Here is a 17911-nt window from a genome sequence, read left to right as displayed (position 1 = left end):
GAGCAGGATTTCACAAGACCGGTAATTGCATCAACACCTTTCTGAATAATAAACGGATTTACCGTGGCGAAGGACCAACTTAGATCAGAAGGAACCGTGGTGCAGCTGGGAGGGTTTCTGAATCATTAGCCTTATTACGTTTACATTGATTTGGAAGATGATTGGCTGATTGGGAGAAAGTCCCGTATGATTGCCAGCATCCTTCCAACTGAGGGTCCCACTTCACAATGCTGCAGAGAGTATCACTTTTTCTCAGATAGCTGGTGCAGATGTGAAGGTGTTATGATTCATTTGGTACACAGTACGGCAATTGTCCTTTATGACAGAAATGATCTTCCAGAGCAGTGATGACAAGTATGCCTGCCTTCACGTTTCCACGTGGTTCAACATGGGGACTCATGGGGACTCTGTTACATCCAAATGCCTGACAAATCTGGATATTGCACGATTCTACCAGCTGGCCAAACAGAGACCCTCAATGAGACTGCTTTAAAACTGTCAGGTGCTTATAATGCAGTCTCACCTGAGTATGTGGCATCTCCTTGTCCTTTACAGTGGTCACTCTACATCTTATGTTTGCATGCCTCTTAGACCCTACCAGGCCTGGTAACAACACTAACACAACAAACACTAATGCACTCTGCTAGCCATTCTACATGTTCAAATGGTTCAAATGGCTCTGAGCACTATGGGACTTAACTTCTGAGGTCATCAGTCCCCTAGAACTTAGAACTACTTAAACCTAACTAACCTAAGGACATCACACACATCCATGCCCGAGGCAGGATTCGAACCTGCGACCGCAGTGGTTGCGCTGTTCCAGACTGTAGTGCCTAGAAATGCTCGGCCACTCTGGCCGGCCATTCTACATGTCCTAGAGAATTTTAACTCTAATCATTTGTATAGCCACCAACATTGGGTATGTGTACTAAGTTACATTAACATCTGACTATGTCTTCTGGGTGCTTCACTTTGTTTTCAGGCAGTGTATTACATCCAGGTCTGCCAAATGACGTATGTTGCCAGACCAGTTGCAACAAAGGTTTTATCAGCTTTGTGGTGGTGTATAAAAGCTGGGGAGCAGAATGTAATAATTTTATGAATTATTTTTGTTTGCTGAAGTCTGTGCATTTATCTATGATAATTTGTGGAAACTTGGCAGTAATATATACGAAGACAGTAACTTGTCCTCGAAAGAACAGTTTCTGTTGATGACCGTGCAGCTTTTCCCTGGAATAAGTGATGACTAACTGACAACCTCAGCTGCCGACAGGTGCTGTTGATATACCTCGATGTGGACAGCTGAAAATGTGTGCCCCGACCGGGACTATAAGGTACAATACATATGTAGAATTGTGGACAGTTGGGAATGTGAGTCTCATGAGAGGCGTGCAAGGGATAAGTCCCTGCAGTCGCGCTATTCATCTGTGTCCTCGGTGGCTCAGATGGCTAGAGCGTCTGCCATGTAAGCAGGAGATCCCAGGTTCGAGTCCCGGTCGGGGCACACATTTTCAGCTGTCCACATCGAGGTACATCAACAGCACCTGTCGGCAGCTGAGGTTGTCAGTTAGTCATCACTTACTTGGCAGTAATACGTATCAGATTTGCCTTTCAATTAAATTCATTTGGTTCTGCATGTAACACCCACACAATTATTTTGTCAATTACTTGTGTTTAAGGTATTTTGATAGGATGGCATTTCATACATGTTTTATCACTATTTCTTCCTCACCAACACAAACTCAATCAAATTTCTGCAAAATCACCAACTTCATTTTAGTTTGCTGCATTAACATACAGTCGTCTCTCTAACACGAAATTTGGCAAACACATTAATTTTACTGCCATATTCTACATGCTAGCATCAATGCATGGTTTAGCAGGTCACTCAAGACCTACGGGATATTACAGGTGTGTGTAGGTAAAAAGGCAGAGAGAACAAGAATGCTTGTGACATCGGCAGTCTGCTCCTTCCATGTTGTCAGCTGACTGGGCTTCTAGCTGTTGAGTGCACTTCACAATATTGTTATTTGCATTCCAATGGTTAAGCTCTACACCTAGTAAAGAATGTTCTACTTATACATTAATTTCACATTTTAGCCAGACATTACAAGCAGTCTGTATTACTCTTTTCATGCATTCTGAACTGTTTTTGATACCTTCTATACGTCTACAGAAATAATGTCTTTAGCAACAGAAATTCCTGGATGGAATAATATGTATGTAAAATAAAGGAAAGGTGACCACTCAACTAGAGCTGATTTGTGGTGGATAGAAACATGCAACAGGAAACAGTATTTACATGAACCTTCAAGTTCTTGCTCTTTACCTAGCTGAAGTGCACACATTCCTGTGGGTGTTGTATGACTCTGTGTACTAGGAAAAGAACAAGAGATCAAAAGCTAGTGTAAATACTGTTTTCTGTTGCATGTTTCAATGTTCCAGTCAACTACAGGTGAATAGTTTCCTTTTCTTTATTTTGTAGAATAATGTGTTTTTCCATCCTTACATGCAATTCATTTTATTGAGGCTGAAAAGCATTAGTTGTGATGTTTTGTAAGTTACGAAGCACACAAATTGCAGCACGAACAAACTGGAAATGTTGAACAAGGTGTCATTAAATTTCTCATTTATACTGCCATGAACAGGCAGTTGCTGCATAGATTAATGTATATGTACAGGAATCAACTACTGTATTGCAGTCACCAAAATGAGCAATATACCACAGATTTTGTGGACAGTGCAATTGTCAGCCCCTACTTCAGAACAAGCACAGACAGCAACAAACCACACACTGAAATGCTTTTCATTGCGGAAGTGAAAATATAGTGCTCAAAAGAATGTGAAAGAAATGGGAAGGAATTTTAATAGCAAACTCACTACAAAAATAACAAATGATACATTCTAGCAAAATATACCTGGATCAGTTAAGCCAGGCACTCAAGTAAACAATATATGTTTAATTAAGCAAGAGAACTTCCTTTTATCAATGTTTAGCAACACTGAAATGTGTGAGTGAAAATATAAACAATGTACTGTGTGCTACTCAACAATGACGTTAACGTAATGAATTTTGAAATAAAGCTATTTGTTCGTCATATACTTATGGTTTATACATTCAGGACAACCTCATGATATTCTTGTACTTGTTCAATTTGTAAAAAAAAAAAAAAAAAAAAAAAAAAAAAAAAGACAAATGTTGTGAAACGTGGGAAATTATTTTCATGTACACTCGCACGATAACTACTGGGAATCACTATTTACCTCCACACAAACAAAATATAAAATTACATAATCACTGTTTCTAAGGTGGATTAATAGGTACTAACAATAAGTAATGCAACCACAGATTCAGCAGCCATACAGACAAGGCAATGACAAGTTCAGTACCTCCGAATTTCAGACCAATAATAGACACACCATCGTTGCTGTCCGGCTGTAATGAATCTAAGCAAGATTTATTATAAAGACTCCATAATACAGTCGCTACTAATTTTTTGTTGATAGTCCTGAGCCAGTAACTTTTCTGTACGCCTCATACTCTCCATCCATGCAGAAATCTTGATATTCTTGATTGCTCTGTGCATAAGACTCAATATTTGCAATTTTGAAAGTGTAATTCTTCTCTGTGACATAGCCTTTAAACTGTATTCATACCATCTTGACAGGACTGTCATGACAATGACACAGTGGCAATCTAATTACTTGGTGCCCATGTTGTGAAGTAATTTAACGTGTCTCATTGGTATGGTATGCTGGCTCGCTGGCACTGACAACCAGTTCCACTGAGGGATGCTGTTGCTCGATAACTGGAGCGATAATGTCACTTATATTGACATGCATAGTAGATACTTCTTTAAGTTGCAGTGAGTGGGTACTGTCATACTGTCTTCATCCATCACAATAACTGAATTTGGGCAGAGATACTACAATAATTTTTTTGTAACCCACTGATTAAATACAGTGTACATCACCTCACTGTGGTAATGCTTGGAACTCTGACTTTGAAGCTTTAAACATTAGTTTACTCTCATGAATAAACCCTCTGTCTACTGACTCTGCATGTACAATAATAAGGCAATTACCTTCACCTACTGGAACTTTAATACAACCACGCCCATCACTTGTTTTCCAGCACAGTGATCATGTATGATTCTGGTTCACATACATTTCACTGATATTATAAATGTGAGGTATACCACTGTCTAGAATCTCATGCATTGTTCTTAAAAATATAGTCATCACAGCCACAATATTATTTCTCTCCACAAGGAATTTTCTCCCATTGTTCATCTTAATATATCAAAATCCCATGTCCTTTAACAATCTTTATGCTATCTAACAACTGCTGTTAAAATCGAAGTTCTCTCTCATTCTAACAACTAAACTGTCTGTAGTCAGGTATTCACCTATCGAATACCTATCTAATAATGTACAATGTGAAACGATCTTAGCAGAATCATCTAGATTACCTTCTTCCTGCAATTGCATCACTTCCCTAGTGATTTAAAAGATTCCAACTCATTCATTGGCTTTGATAGGTGATTTCACTTCATTAGAGATATGCTACACAGTTCTCAGCCCCACACCACACCACACCCCTCAGCCGGTCTTACCATGCTGTTGGTAAGATTGGGTCGAGCACTATGTCACGACAGGTAATCCGGTTTAGACACACTGTTGATTGAGTTATACACTCTGAACACTGCAACTCTTGCTTGCTTGTGAAAGACTTGTCTCTTTTCTGATCCATTGACCACGATAAACACTTCACAAATAATATAGTCATCAACACATGTACACTGGAGAAAACATCACCACACTCAGCAATGCATGAAATAGACTAAAAGAGTGGAATGATGCTATTGGCTTCAGCGTAACATGGTGCACTGTCTTGTTAGAGTGCATTTGCCCCTCCACTTGCCTTCTTAGCTGAACACCACTGTAACTGAGGGTATAAGAGCCAGATATGTCTTTGGGAATATGCTTAATAGATTTCACGCAAGTTAAGCTCACAGCAACACAAGGTCAGTGTATCCAGGCTGACCAAGATTTTAGCCAACTTTATTACAGATATGTGGTACCACTACATTCATTGAATGATGTATGTTGGGAACTTGTAATTCAAGTAAACAAAAACTGCATTGTAGTATTGACAGTGTGCTTTTAACCACAAGAAATTTTGTTGTGTCAGCAGATAGACGCACAGATATATGCAACCCTGCAGGTTTTTGCTGCAAAGTAATTATTACTATGGAAGTCAGCAGATGTATCCATGGATATTCATATCGGCATATAACTTTACCATCTGCTTACCGTAAACTGCGTTGAAATTTCAGGTCTTCTAAGACTATCATTTCATATATCACAGACAAATAATTTGCTAGAACATTGTTTATGTACAAAATCATGAATTTGCCAAAGTATATATCTCTTTCTGTGAACAGCAGCCCTCAAATAGAGAACACTTTCCAGCACTGACGTAGCCATAAACCGAAGTCGCATCTCTTTTTGTACAAAAGATAATCAAATTTTAATTATCATCTCAAAAGATGTTTAAGGTTTTGCTTGTTTGCAGCTACACGTCCGCAGTCCTGGTACGCAATGACCCACAACACAGACAAAAAAATATGAACTTAACTACTTTTTGGGCTAATAATCAAAACTTTATGACCACACCTCATGAAGAAATGTTTAATCAATACCAGTCAAGACAGTACTTAATAATAAAACTAACAGTTACCTGTGGGTAACAAATTAATGGAACATTTCCACTACATGATGTAGAAACAATTAAGCTGTGAGATAGTGAAAGTGAAAGCAAATAATATGAACAGAGTTTTACCTTTCCTAGAGAAAGCATATTTGTTTGCTACAAGATAATCATCTGCATCACTCTTTTTTTGAAGATGAGGGTATCGCTGATTGATTATGCTCAGACCATTTCTTAAGGCTTCTGTTTCTGGTAAGTAAGGAAGTTGACTGAAACTGATCCAGCTGAAACATTGACATATATTTTACAAACAGCAATCAAGTTAATTGCATCTCCACCCTCCCCCCCCCCCCCACCCCCCTCCCTGCACACCCCCACTACCTCAAGTATGAGAGGTTTACAAATTAAGACTTTCTATACTTAAAAACAGTAATTTCATTTCTAAAATATGTACATTAAGCACTAGTAGTAAAAATATTATTTGCTCCAGTTTAAAAACCTACAGACTATGGAACTAATTTGAAACTACAAATACTCTGCATGTGCACACAAGTGCACATACTTTCTTATAGGTCACCCTGAACATTTGGCACAAATATGCAGTACTGTTAAATTGGTGGTTTAAATAATTGGCAAACAATTTAGTTTGAGACAGTATGCTAAATGCAGATTGGTAGAAGACCTTGTTTAGACGACATACATGTACTTCAATAAATTGAAAGCATAACTTATTTGTAAGATTAATCAACCTGTTAATGAGGATTGCACAGAAAGAATGTTTCTTGGAACTTATAATCTACACTATACTGCAATCAGTGGCTAGATGCAAGAATTCAGCATTAGGAAACAGTAGCATATATTTCTTGCAGGTCTCAAAATACAGTGACACTGAAGGTTCACCATTTCACAGACAACCACAAATCTGAAGTATGAATTAAGCCAGCTGAAAACAGTTGCAGCAAATATAGCCAAGGTAATAATAACAAGAACGTAATACAGGAAACCTAATTTAATTTTTGATGATATATGATATATTATGATATATAGTGTCTGCACCCAATAAATTCATCACAGAAGGAGCAAACAGATGAAAGAAATGACAAACTGATTTTATGAATGAATGTGGAAGTGGATAAAATGGCAATACAATGTACTTCTAAATTTAAAAATAATAATGATGTTGCAAAGTACACTTACATTTTAAAAAGAACACTTCTGGTATTATCAGAAGTGGCAACCTGAAGTGTGAACACCTGTACAGATGATGATGGATGATATTTCTTCTAGGGTGCCCAACAATATGATTCTCAGTGCCCAAGCTGGATATGAATGTTTCCAGTTTGTGAAGTGAAGAAAAATTTCTCCTTACAGAACAATTTTTTATAATTGTACACAAAGGAAATGTAATAGCACTGGTTTCTGAATGTGTCACTTAACATTCAGGAGGACCCGCCTGTGACGAGACCAAATCCACATATAACCCACCACTACCAACACTGCCCACCTCAAAAATGTCTCAAGTTAAAAATTACATAAAATGAATAAGTCTAAAATGTAGAAGACAAGAAGGAAGGAAGATTAAAGTTTAACATCTCATCAAGGACAAAGTCACTAGAGAGCACAACTTCAGAATGTTGAAGAATACAGAACATTTTCCTTAAATAATTGAGGGAAACTACAAAACAACAAAATTTGTATGGCTGGACAAGGACTTTAAACTACTGTTGTCCTGAATACAAGTCCAGTGCCTAACCACTGGGCCAACTTGTTTGACAACACTAGGAGGACTTCAATAGCGTCTACATTGGTCTTGCTAAGAGGTGCTTTGTCCAGATCCCTAATGACTTTTTTGACCCATGGGCAGTTCACGAATAGTGGCTCTGCTAGAGATGAGCAAAATGATGGAAGTTGGAGATTCTGTGACTGCCTTAGCTTTAAAGGAATGTTGTATTGTCAGGAGCTGCCATCTGGTAGTAAGTGATAGCTCACAGCTTCGGCACCCTGTTGTCATTCTGGTACCCACAGTGTATTGTGTCCAACATCTACATATGAAGTTACAGCAAACCATAAATGATACACTCATATCCTAATGGGACTGGAAAAAATGTTTATAAAATAGTTTTAGACAAATGTTCAGGCTGGAATACTTTAAAAAGTCTACGGCTGTAAGTGCTGGTACACGAAGTTTCCACAAGTGTGGAAGCCATGTAAGCCTTTGATCGAATGCCACTCAGAAACCTGACTGATTAAAAAATATTTCTGATTCATTAAAATTGTGGTGGATGATTAAAATGAAAACACTATTTTATCTGTTGAAAACTTAAAACTTGTCTTGTACCCAGTCCTCCAGTCTGTCAAGAGTCAACTGCAGCTGATTAGCTGTAGAAGCAATACAGGAGGTGGAGTAGATCATCACAAAACTGTCAACAAAGACATCTTCAATGGACACACTACCTTGTACGTTGTGTCTTTTATAGCAATGTTGAGGGTAACAATATGTTCCTCTCATGGACACCATTCTCTTGTATAAAACTGCTCGAGAGTATGCCTCCTACTTGATGATGGAATGAGCACTCTAAAAGGAAGAATTTTAATAAAATTGGCAACCATAAAAATGGCAACCTTCCACAGAAGGCAAGTTGCGAAGCTAGATGAGTATGTTTTACCACCACATAGTGTCATATGCTTTTCCAGTATCAAAGAATATTCCTACACGGTACAATCTGAGGTCATACTTGGGTCATTCCAGTGACTGGCAGAGAAGGTTGAAAACACCAGCCTTGCACAGGGAGTTTCAATGAAGCTCACTATTTGCAGCATTGTCCCTAAAGATGATTATGGTCCCTTGTTTCCAAGTCAAATGGAAGGACTATACCAGAGACTTCGAAGGTTTTGTGACAAACTAGGCTGCTACTTTCTGTCCTAACGGTTAACTGCCAAACTGCTAAAGCATTCCCAACAAACTGCCAGAGTTTGGAGCACACCTGAAAAGCAGTGGAGCTCACATAATATTAGGTACAGAAAACTGGTTGAAACCTGAAATTAATAGCAGTGAGATTTTTAGGGAAAATTTAAGTGTACATTGAAAGGATAGGCAAATGGAGGTGGTGGATTTGTCTCAGTAGACAAACTCAAACCCACTGAGACAGAAACTGAAGCTACATGTCAGATTGTTTGAGCGAAACTCAGTGTCGGGGGTGTGCATGAAATAATTGGATTCTTCTATCGCCCACTAGGCTCATCTCTTGATATAACTGAAAACTTTCAGAAACCTCAGTTCACTTGCATGTAAGTTCCTCAATCATATTGTACTCATTGGTGGAGGATTTAATCATCCAACAGTCAATTGGGAAGATTACAGTTTTATTAGTGGTGGGCATGATGTAAGACATCCTGTGAAACATTACTAAATGCCTTCTCTGAAAACTACCTAGAACAGATAGTTCAGAACCCTGAAATATATTCATTTTAATGGCAACAAATAAACTTGATCTCTTTGAGAATGTTCACATCAAAAGTGTTATCAGTGACTGATGCAGTTTTGGCAACATGGTTACCAAAATACAAATGACAAGTAAAACGAGCAGAAAAATATACATGTTCAGTAAACTAGATGAAACATCAGTAATGTTACATCTCAATGAGGAACTTTAAACTTTCAGCATGGGGCACGAGCATGCAGAGGAAATAGTTCTAGAATACTGCTCAAGAGTGTGGGACCCATACCAAATAGGACTAACAGAGAAGGGCAGCACGAATGGTCACACATTTGCCTGACCCATGAGAGAGTGTCACTAAGTTGTTGAAAGAACTGAACTGGCAGACTCAAAGGTAGACAAACTATCTTGACAAAGTTTCAAGAACCAGATTTAAATAATGACTCTAGGAATATACTAAACGCCCTGCGTACTGCTCACATATGGGCTGTGAGGATACAATTAGAATAATTACTGAAAGCATAGAGGCATTTAAACATCGTTCCTCCCACACTCCATATGTAAATAGAATGGGAAGAAGCCAGAATAACTGGTACAATGTGACATACCCTCTGCCATACAATTCACAGTGGTTTGCAGATTATACATGTAGATGTTGCTCTGTACTGGACACACACACACACACACACACACACACACACACACACACACACACACACACACACACACACACGTTGTGTAGACTGAGGGAGCAGTATTACATACACTCACATTTTGGAAACACCAACTAATGCAGTTCAAGCTATGAATGTTATCGATTTTAAAGTTATTTTCCTAAGTGCATATTAATAAGTAACATTCATTTTCCCCAAAATGAGGTTACCTGCATTTTAACAGATTGACCCTTCTACCACAACCACAACTCAGTTTTGAGTGGCAATCGTTGGTCAGAAATTGACAAGTACCCACCAACTCACTGAACCTGCACCCCCCACCCCTGACTTCTTACTGGTTATCTGATTGAAGAATTACATGAAATAAGTTTTTTAGGAAGAAGAAGACAAAACATTTTAAAAATAAGTAAAATGCCTAACATGTGAACTAGCAGTTATGAAAACAAATTCTCCGACCAAATGACACATCCTATAGACAACAGTGTCAAATTCACAACAGGGTATAGTAGTTGCATCCTACAGAAAACCAAACTAGTGCCCCCTCCACCCACAGGAAGGCAATTTAGTCACTTTTGAGTCTGCTCTCTCCCCATTTTTCCTACATCTTTTCTTACTTGTACAAGATTTTCTTTTTTGAATTAGTTTTTACTCTCTCTCATTTCTATTATCAGTACAGCCCCACATTGTTCTCTGCAAATTTCTCAGTGCCACAGACATCCTCCTCTGTCATAGGGTGTACAGAAATTTCCGCTACCAGTCACAATAAAAGGTTATTTATTTGTCACACGATCGGTTTCGGGCTTTCGCTCATCTTCAGGTGTTTGTACATTCATGTAAATGTTTATATAGCTGGAGATCACTGTATAAATACAAAAAAGAATATTTGCTGGTGACTAAACAGATACAAGTGGGACAATTGTAAGTGGCAAGGCAGCATTTATCGAAAATATATCTGTACTTAGAGGAAGGTGAAGCATCATTATTATAGTTATGCTGTGGTGACAGTTTTTCCACTTAGTTACACACTTATCATTTTCACGTCCATATTTCAGTTTTATAAAGTTTAGCTGCATATTTCACTATTAAGATGTGCACTTGTGAAATACACCGTGTTTACATACAAACATGTGGGCTATGGTCTAAGAACTCAGATGCAGCAGGTGTTAAGATGTTGCTCATACAGAAACATGTAGGTTATGGTCAATGAACTTGGCCATAGCAAGTGCGAGGGCGTTGCACATATAGAAACTTAAAAAGCTATTCTAGACTGCAAAGTTTTTTTATACACATTATGAAATTTTTTTATCCACATTTTTGTCTGTGGAGAACTTAGAGCTAGGAAGTACAATGACATTACACACATGAAATTTTGAAAGCTATTACAAAGTATAAAATGACAGTTACAGCTTGTGTTTGCAATATGATTTTTACAAATTACAATAATGACACTAACTGTTGTATGACTGCTACATCGAATTTCCATAGAATATTACTTTGTTATTATATCAGAGGATAATTAGTTTTTGCTTTTGAATATTTCATGAAATATGTGAAGATAAGATTTGTTTGCAAGCTCCACTTGTTTATTGAGAATAAGGTCTGGCGAGTTAGAGCTGTGGATATAACTCACCAGACCTTATTCTCAACAAACAAGTGGAGCTTCTAAACAAATCTTATCTTCACATATTTCATGAAATATTCAAAAACAAAAACTAATTATCCTCTGATATAATAAAGTAATATTCTATGGAAATTCGATGTAGCAGTCATACAACAGTTAGTGCCATTATTGTAATTTGCAAAAATCATATTGCAAACACAAGATGTAACTGTCATTGTATAATTTGTAATAGCTTTCAAAATTTCATGTGTGTAACATCATTGTACTTTCTAGATCTAAGTTCTCCGACAAAAATGTGGATCAAAAAATTTCATAATGTATATCAAAAAACTTTTCAGTCTATAATAGCTTTTTAAGTTTCCATATGTGCAACACACTTGCACTTCCTTAGGCTAAGTTCTTTGACCATAACCTACATGTTTCTGTATGAGCAACATCTTTACACCTGCTACGTCCGAGTTCTTAGACCATAGCCCACATGTTTGTATGTAAACACAGTATATTTCACGAGTGCACATCGTAATAGTGAAATACGCAGCTAAACTTTATAAAACTGAAATATGGACGTGAAAATGTTAAGTGTGCAACTAAGTGGAAAAACTGTCATCACAGCGTAATTTTAATAATGATGCTACATCTTTATGTATGTAAAGATATATTTTTGACAAATGCTGCCTTGCCACTTACAATTGTCCGACTTTTATCTGTATAGTCACCAGCAATATAAACATGTACATGAAAGTATAAACACCTGAGGATGAGCACAAGCCCGAAACCGATCGTGTGACAAATAAATAACCTTTTATTGTGACTGGGAGCGGAAATTTTTCTACACCCTATAAAGGAACAGCCACAGAGTTCAACAGCATCCACTATGGATAAAATTAATCCTCCTCTGTTTCAGGCCTAAACACACTTAAATCATTCAGTTGCAACACCATAAAAGAAACTAGGTAATTCAACAAACTTCTGTTGAGACAAAGTAATAATAGGTGGAAAACGCTTACCTCGAGTTGAAAACACTCTCTCTTGGAACTGTACTCCAGTAAACATTTGGGTGAGGACACGATATGCACACAAATTTTTCAACAATATTAGGGTATTGGTGTGCAAGGTACCAACATAATAATGCTCCAAGGTCATGAGCAACAACTGTACAGCTTGAGGCTCCAAGAGCTGTTATCAGTTCCTTCAGTTCTGCCAGTAATGTGTCAACACGGTAGCTCCTCCTCCAGGCTGGCTTATCTGAGTCACCAAATCCCTTAAGATCCAGAGCAACAACCCTGCACAAAAGAAAGCAAATCATACATATCAAAATTTTTATACGCAAAAAATTTGTTGAGTATGTACACTAGAATAAGAACAGTGCTGCCAACTGACAAAGAAAGAAATTAGTCAACTCCCTTATCCAACAACATTTTTCCAAGCTTCAGAAAATTACAACAGTATGAACTAGTCATTAAAAAAATTTTAAAAACTCTACATCCGCAGTTGCTTTATTAAATTCCTATAATATCAGACACTGTACTCTGGGCATTGCAAGATGGTTTCACTTGCGGCAACTGTGTCGTGCTGGGGTGATGGTGGTGATATCTACATCATTTGAGATCAGGGCCTTCGATATACTCACTGAACTGTGAAGAGGCCCAAGAACGCACACGCACAAGCACACACTAGCACGCGCACACGCCATGCACAGTTGTTTTCTCAGCTCACTCAATTCACCTTACTCCTATGTCATCTGGTGGCCAGCAGAAAATATGCTTGTGCTGCTGTCTTGGGAGGAATAGGAGGTCCTATTGCTGATAGATCAGAAGACCACTAATGGAATATGAGCAAATGAGAAAGTTCTTCCTTCACTCACAGCTCATCTGCTTCATTGTCTTCACAAGTGTGTATTACTAAGTGTTTTACACAGCTTAGGTTTCTCATGGGAAAAGCCTGAAGACAGGACTGAGAAAACCTTTGTGGAGCTGAGGGAGTCTATTTTAAAATTTTTGTGCTCTTCTAAAATACTAGAAACCAAATACCTAAGAAAATATATTTGGACTGCTCACTTTCCTGAAATTCATTAAATCCCAAACAATTCTGGGACTCCTGAGAAGTCCAAGTCATTATTTACTTCAACATTCACTCTCATTTCTGAAAATCAGTTCTTTGCACAAACCCCATAAGAACCAATTGCTTGAACACAGTTAATGAAAGTATTACCATGACTACACTAGCAACAGAATGAAATGAAGGTGCCTGGCATACGTTGTATAATTTGTATGCTTCCCACATCACATCATGAGGAGTTGCTGCCTGACTCAAGTTCCAGTTTGCCAGCCTCTGCCTAATGTTTGGAGTGGGCCTTGTACTAAATGCACCTTGGTCTGCATGATTTAGACACAGTGGATTTCATCCCATTTCTTCAGATCTCATGGTCCAACATTCATACAATGTGCAACCAAAATCATCTATGTACCATACAGCTGTATAAAATTGGAACAGGCAAGTTCAATCTGTTCCCATATACCAGTAACAATGCACTTTAACATATGAAGCACTGTGTGGAATGAAGTTTTCAGGCACTTCATGCATGAAAACCACATAATCTTCTGATCAAATTAAAAAAAAAATAATAAAAAAAAAAAAAAACATTGTATTTTTAAAATGGTGCCTTCAGTACAGGCATTGACAGATTAAAATCATGAATGTAACAGTGAAAAGAAAAACAATTTTTGTGTTGAAAAACTTTGAACCAAGCTTTAGTGCTTACTCTTCTAGCCTTCTAACTGTTGACTTGTTCCCAGGCTAAGAATGTAAACTGGATATAATATTACCTACAGCTGTTTAAAAAAAGGTCATTCTGAGAAAGCTACTTCAACTGCCTCTTATAAAACAACATTCTGACAGGTCATCACCAGATCATCTGAAACAATGAAGGGAGAGGAAAAACAATAAAACTTGAACATGTGCCACAGAAGATTCTTGTGTGGACTTGTTTGTGGATATTGTGACTAAGTAGTACCACAAATCAACAACAAATAAAAGGAAGAGGGAAAAGGTATTATCTGGGTTCTAAGAACCAGGCTCAGAATCGGTTGACTGTCTGACCATCACTTAAAGCAGGTAGTGGAAGAAAAACTACAATAGTTACTAGGACAAGTTTAGCACTTCAGTTTTCTGAGGAGGATAAATACAGGATCTTCCTCCTAGAAGTCGGGAATCTTTCTTGTTTCCCATATAACATTAACAGGTTGATCGACTTCTTTAGTTTTCTCACCGAGGTGCCCACAACACATACTGGTTTTCGTCATAGCCTGGTGCAGTGTTGGGCTCACAAATCAGGGTGAATTCAGCTTTCCTATGGTGAAAGGCAGTTGTAAATTGCATTATTGGTGGAACTGGGGTTCCAAAAGCTACCTTCATGAGTTCGATACTTTTTGACTGATACTACTCACGAGTACAGTATCGATACTTTTCATTCGATACCGTGTCCCTAATTACACACATTGAAATAAAATGAAGGGGGGGGACCCATCTTTTCACTTAGGACATTGTGTAGTGGTAGATCTGTGGACTATACAGTAGCCCTACGGTACACACGTACATGCACACCATGATTTGCACACCATGATTCCAACATGTTGGCTGGTGGTGAAAGGGAGAGGTGAATAATTGCATGAATCGTTAATAAAGCTAGGCAGTCTCCCTTTTATCTCTTAGCCACTTAAGGCCTACTTACTATTAAGGACATTGCCCCTTATTAAAACAGTATCACACTAAGATGTGTCTCCTGAAGATACAAGAATATGGGTCCTTATGTGTCAACAATATACTCTTCTACCTGTGATCTGAACTGATTTCTGTTATACTATAGAGTGGGAGCCATTTAGTAGTGAAGGATTTTCCTGTCCCTTGGCTTCCAATGTACTGGGGAAACTGCAGCAGTTAGTAGATTATGAGAAGGGCTTGTTCCCTTCTCAGTTTCAAAAGCTGTTTGGGGGTCCTCTTCAAAATTATCAGAAAGAATCAGCTGAGTGCAACCTGACAGGTTTAGTCCATTTTTCCAACATCTGAGTCTTTTATCTAAATGGTTATCTTACAGCGATGGTAGAGGTTTATAGGTCTGAGGCAGTCTACTCACCTCTTCAATATTCACCAAACATGGTACTGCAACTAGTGTACACTTATCTTTAACTTTGTTGCACTGCAACTAATTTACCTAGCATGGCTGAATAAAGCACCACTACCAGTAATGCAAGAGCCTCATGGAAGCAGGTCAGACAAGGGCTGGCTAGGTGCTTACAGTAGAAGCAACCAGCTGCTACAAGTATTGCTATACGGCATCAAGTAGTTAGCACACAGCCTGGCACCACATAGGGGTGACAATAGAAGTTTTCAAATATAGCATCAGGAAAAACTAAACACAGGGATTTGTTGGCAGAACACTTAGAAAATTTAACACATCTACTAAAGAGACTGCCTACACTACATTTGTACATCCTCTCTTGGTGTACTGCTGTGTGGTAATGGACGAAGTACATTGAGAAAGTTCAAAGAAGAGCAGCATGTTTTGTATTACAGCAAAATAGGGGAGAGAGCATCACTGACATGATACAGGATACAGGATTTGGGATGGACATAATTAAAACAACGGTGTTCTTTGTTTCAGCAGGATCATCTCATGAAATTTCGATCACCAACTTTCTCCTCTAAATGCGAAAATATTTTGTTGATGCTGACCTACATATGGAGGAAAATAATCATACTGAGATAAGGGGAATCAAGAGTTGGCACAGAAAGATATTGGTGTTCATTTTTCCACACACTGTTCAAGATTGGAATAACAGAATTATTATGGAGGTGGTTCGATGAACCCTCTGCCAGACACGTAAGTGTGATTTGCAGAGTATCCACTTAGATTTAGATGTAGCCGTAAATGTCAGAAGTGTGCTGTTTGACACAGTCATATCAACTAAATATCTATGTGTAGCATTGCAAAGCGATATGAAATGGAACATGCACACAAGGATGGTAGTAGAGATGGCCAGTGTTCATCTTTGGTTTATTGGGTGAATTTTAGCAAATTAGCAAAGTGTGGTTCATCTGTTAAGGATGGTTGGTTGGTTGGTTTGAGGGCAGCCAGCAGAGGGGGGGGGGGGGGGGGGGGGCAACCAGTCAGGTCATCGGTCCCATTCATTACCTAAGATGTCAGAAATCGAGGGGGGAACATCATCACAAACAGCACAGTCCAGCCAAGGGGAAGGGATAAAAGGCAAATGAAGAGAGGAAAAGGACATTAGGGCAGAAGAAAGAGGAAAGAACAGCAGGGGTTGAGTGGAAACAGGGAGAGCAGCAGTGCCCCAGAAACGTTACACATGGTGGGGCACCAGCACCACCACCAACCTGTCCAAAACACACACACACACACACACACACACACACACACACACACACACACACACACACACACACACACGAGACAACACCAGAGAAAGGAGAAAAAGGAAAAGGGGAAACAAACTGCACAACAGACAGGATAAATTGTAGGGAAAAGGCTGGTGTGGAGACAAGGCCAAGGCCTCCATAACCAACACCAACACCAACTGAGGGACTGAAATTCTAGAGGAAAAACTCAAGGACTTCAACCAGAGTGGACAGACCACTTCCACGAAGAGAACTGAGGACAGCTGTAAGCATGTGAGGGCCATCCGCTAACACCCAAGATAAGGAGTGTTGGAGAGCATATTTAATACAAAGGGCCAAGAAAGGCAGGGGCAGTCCTGTAAAATATTGATCACTGTGAGGGGAGCCCAGCAATTACAAAGGTGTGGGGGAGGGTTGGGAGGAGGGGGCTCATTGCAGAGTAAAATACGATGGGTCAACTTGGTATGGCCAACATGAAGACAGTAGATGATGGTACATTCCCAGCAGGTGAGACAGAGGGAAGAATGTCATGTGGTGCAAGTCCCCTCAATTGTGCAAAGTTTATTAGACAGGGGATGGCCTCCCAGGAGTCAGTCCAAGAACAATTTGATTTAAAGCTGTAAATCCGCCCCTCGAGAAGACGCGGGGAACGGGGGATAGGTGCTAGTGACCTAGTGGGATGGAAGGGGTCTAATGGCGGAGAAGGAAGGGGGAGGGGAATCCACACCAAAGATGCTAGGGAAGGAGTTCTGTCCCAACTGTTGTCACGCTATGGAGAGAGAATTTAGAAATGGAGGTCAAACCCCAAAGGGGGATCAAAAATACCAAAAATGAAGGATGAAAAAGAAAAGGTAAGGGGAACAAAACCACAAGGAATACAGGACACTAGTGGGATAGCCAGATCAACACACATAAGAAGACAGAGAGAGGAAAGAGTGGGCAGCAGGGAAGGAGTGAGGACACAGAGGGAGGGTAAGGGTAAGGGCAAGGCAAGGAAATTCAGCCCAGGAATGATGAATGGGCTGCAACAGCTTGGTGCCCCACAGGCACC

General features: G+C 39.1%; 1 protein-coding gene across 2 annotated transcripts in view; it reads right to left on the bottom strand.

Moving 5' to 3' along the window:
* Window positions 1–17911, bottom strand: part of LOC126249045 (epoxide hydrolase 4-like) — a 103311-nt gene that overhangs the window by 27200 nt on the left and 58200 nt on the right. For both annotated transcript variants that reach the window (XM_049950673.1, XM_049950672.1), the window contains 2 exons: window positions 12453–12728; window positions 5846–5997 (listed from right to left, as the gene is read on the bottom strand). In XM_049950673.1, coding sequence (XP_049806630.1) covers window positions 5846–5997; window positions 12453–12728 — 428 coding nt within the window. The remainder of the gene's footprint in view (window positions 1–5845; window positions 5998–12452; window positions 12729–17911) is intronic.

The sequence above is a fragment of the Schistocerca nitens genome, chromosome 3 (genome assembly GCF_023898315.1).
Source record: "Schistocerca nitens isolate TAMUIC-IGC-003100 chromosome 3, iqSchNite1.1, whole genome shotgun sequence".
Lineage (NCBI taxonomy): Eukaryota > Metazoa > Arthropoda > Insecta > Orthoptera > Acrididae > Schistocerca > Schistocerca nitens.
This window is presented reverse-complemented; position numbering and strand designations above follow the sequence as displayed.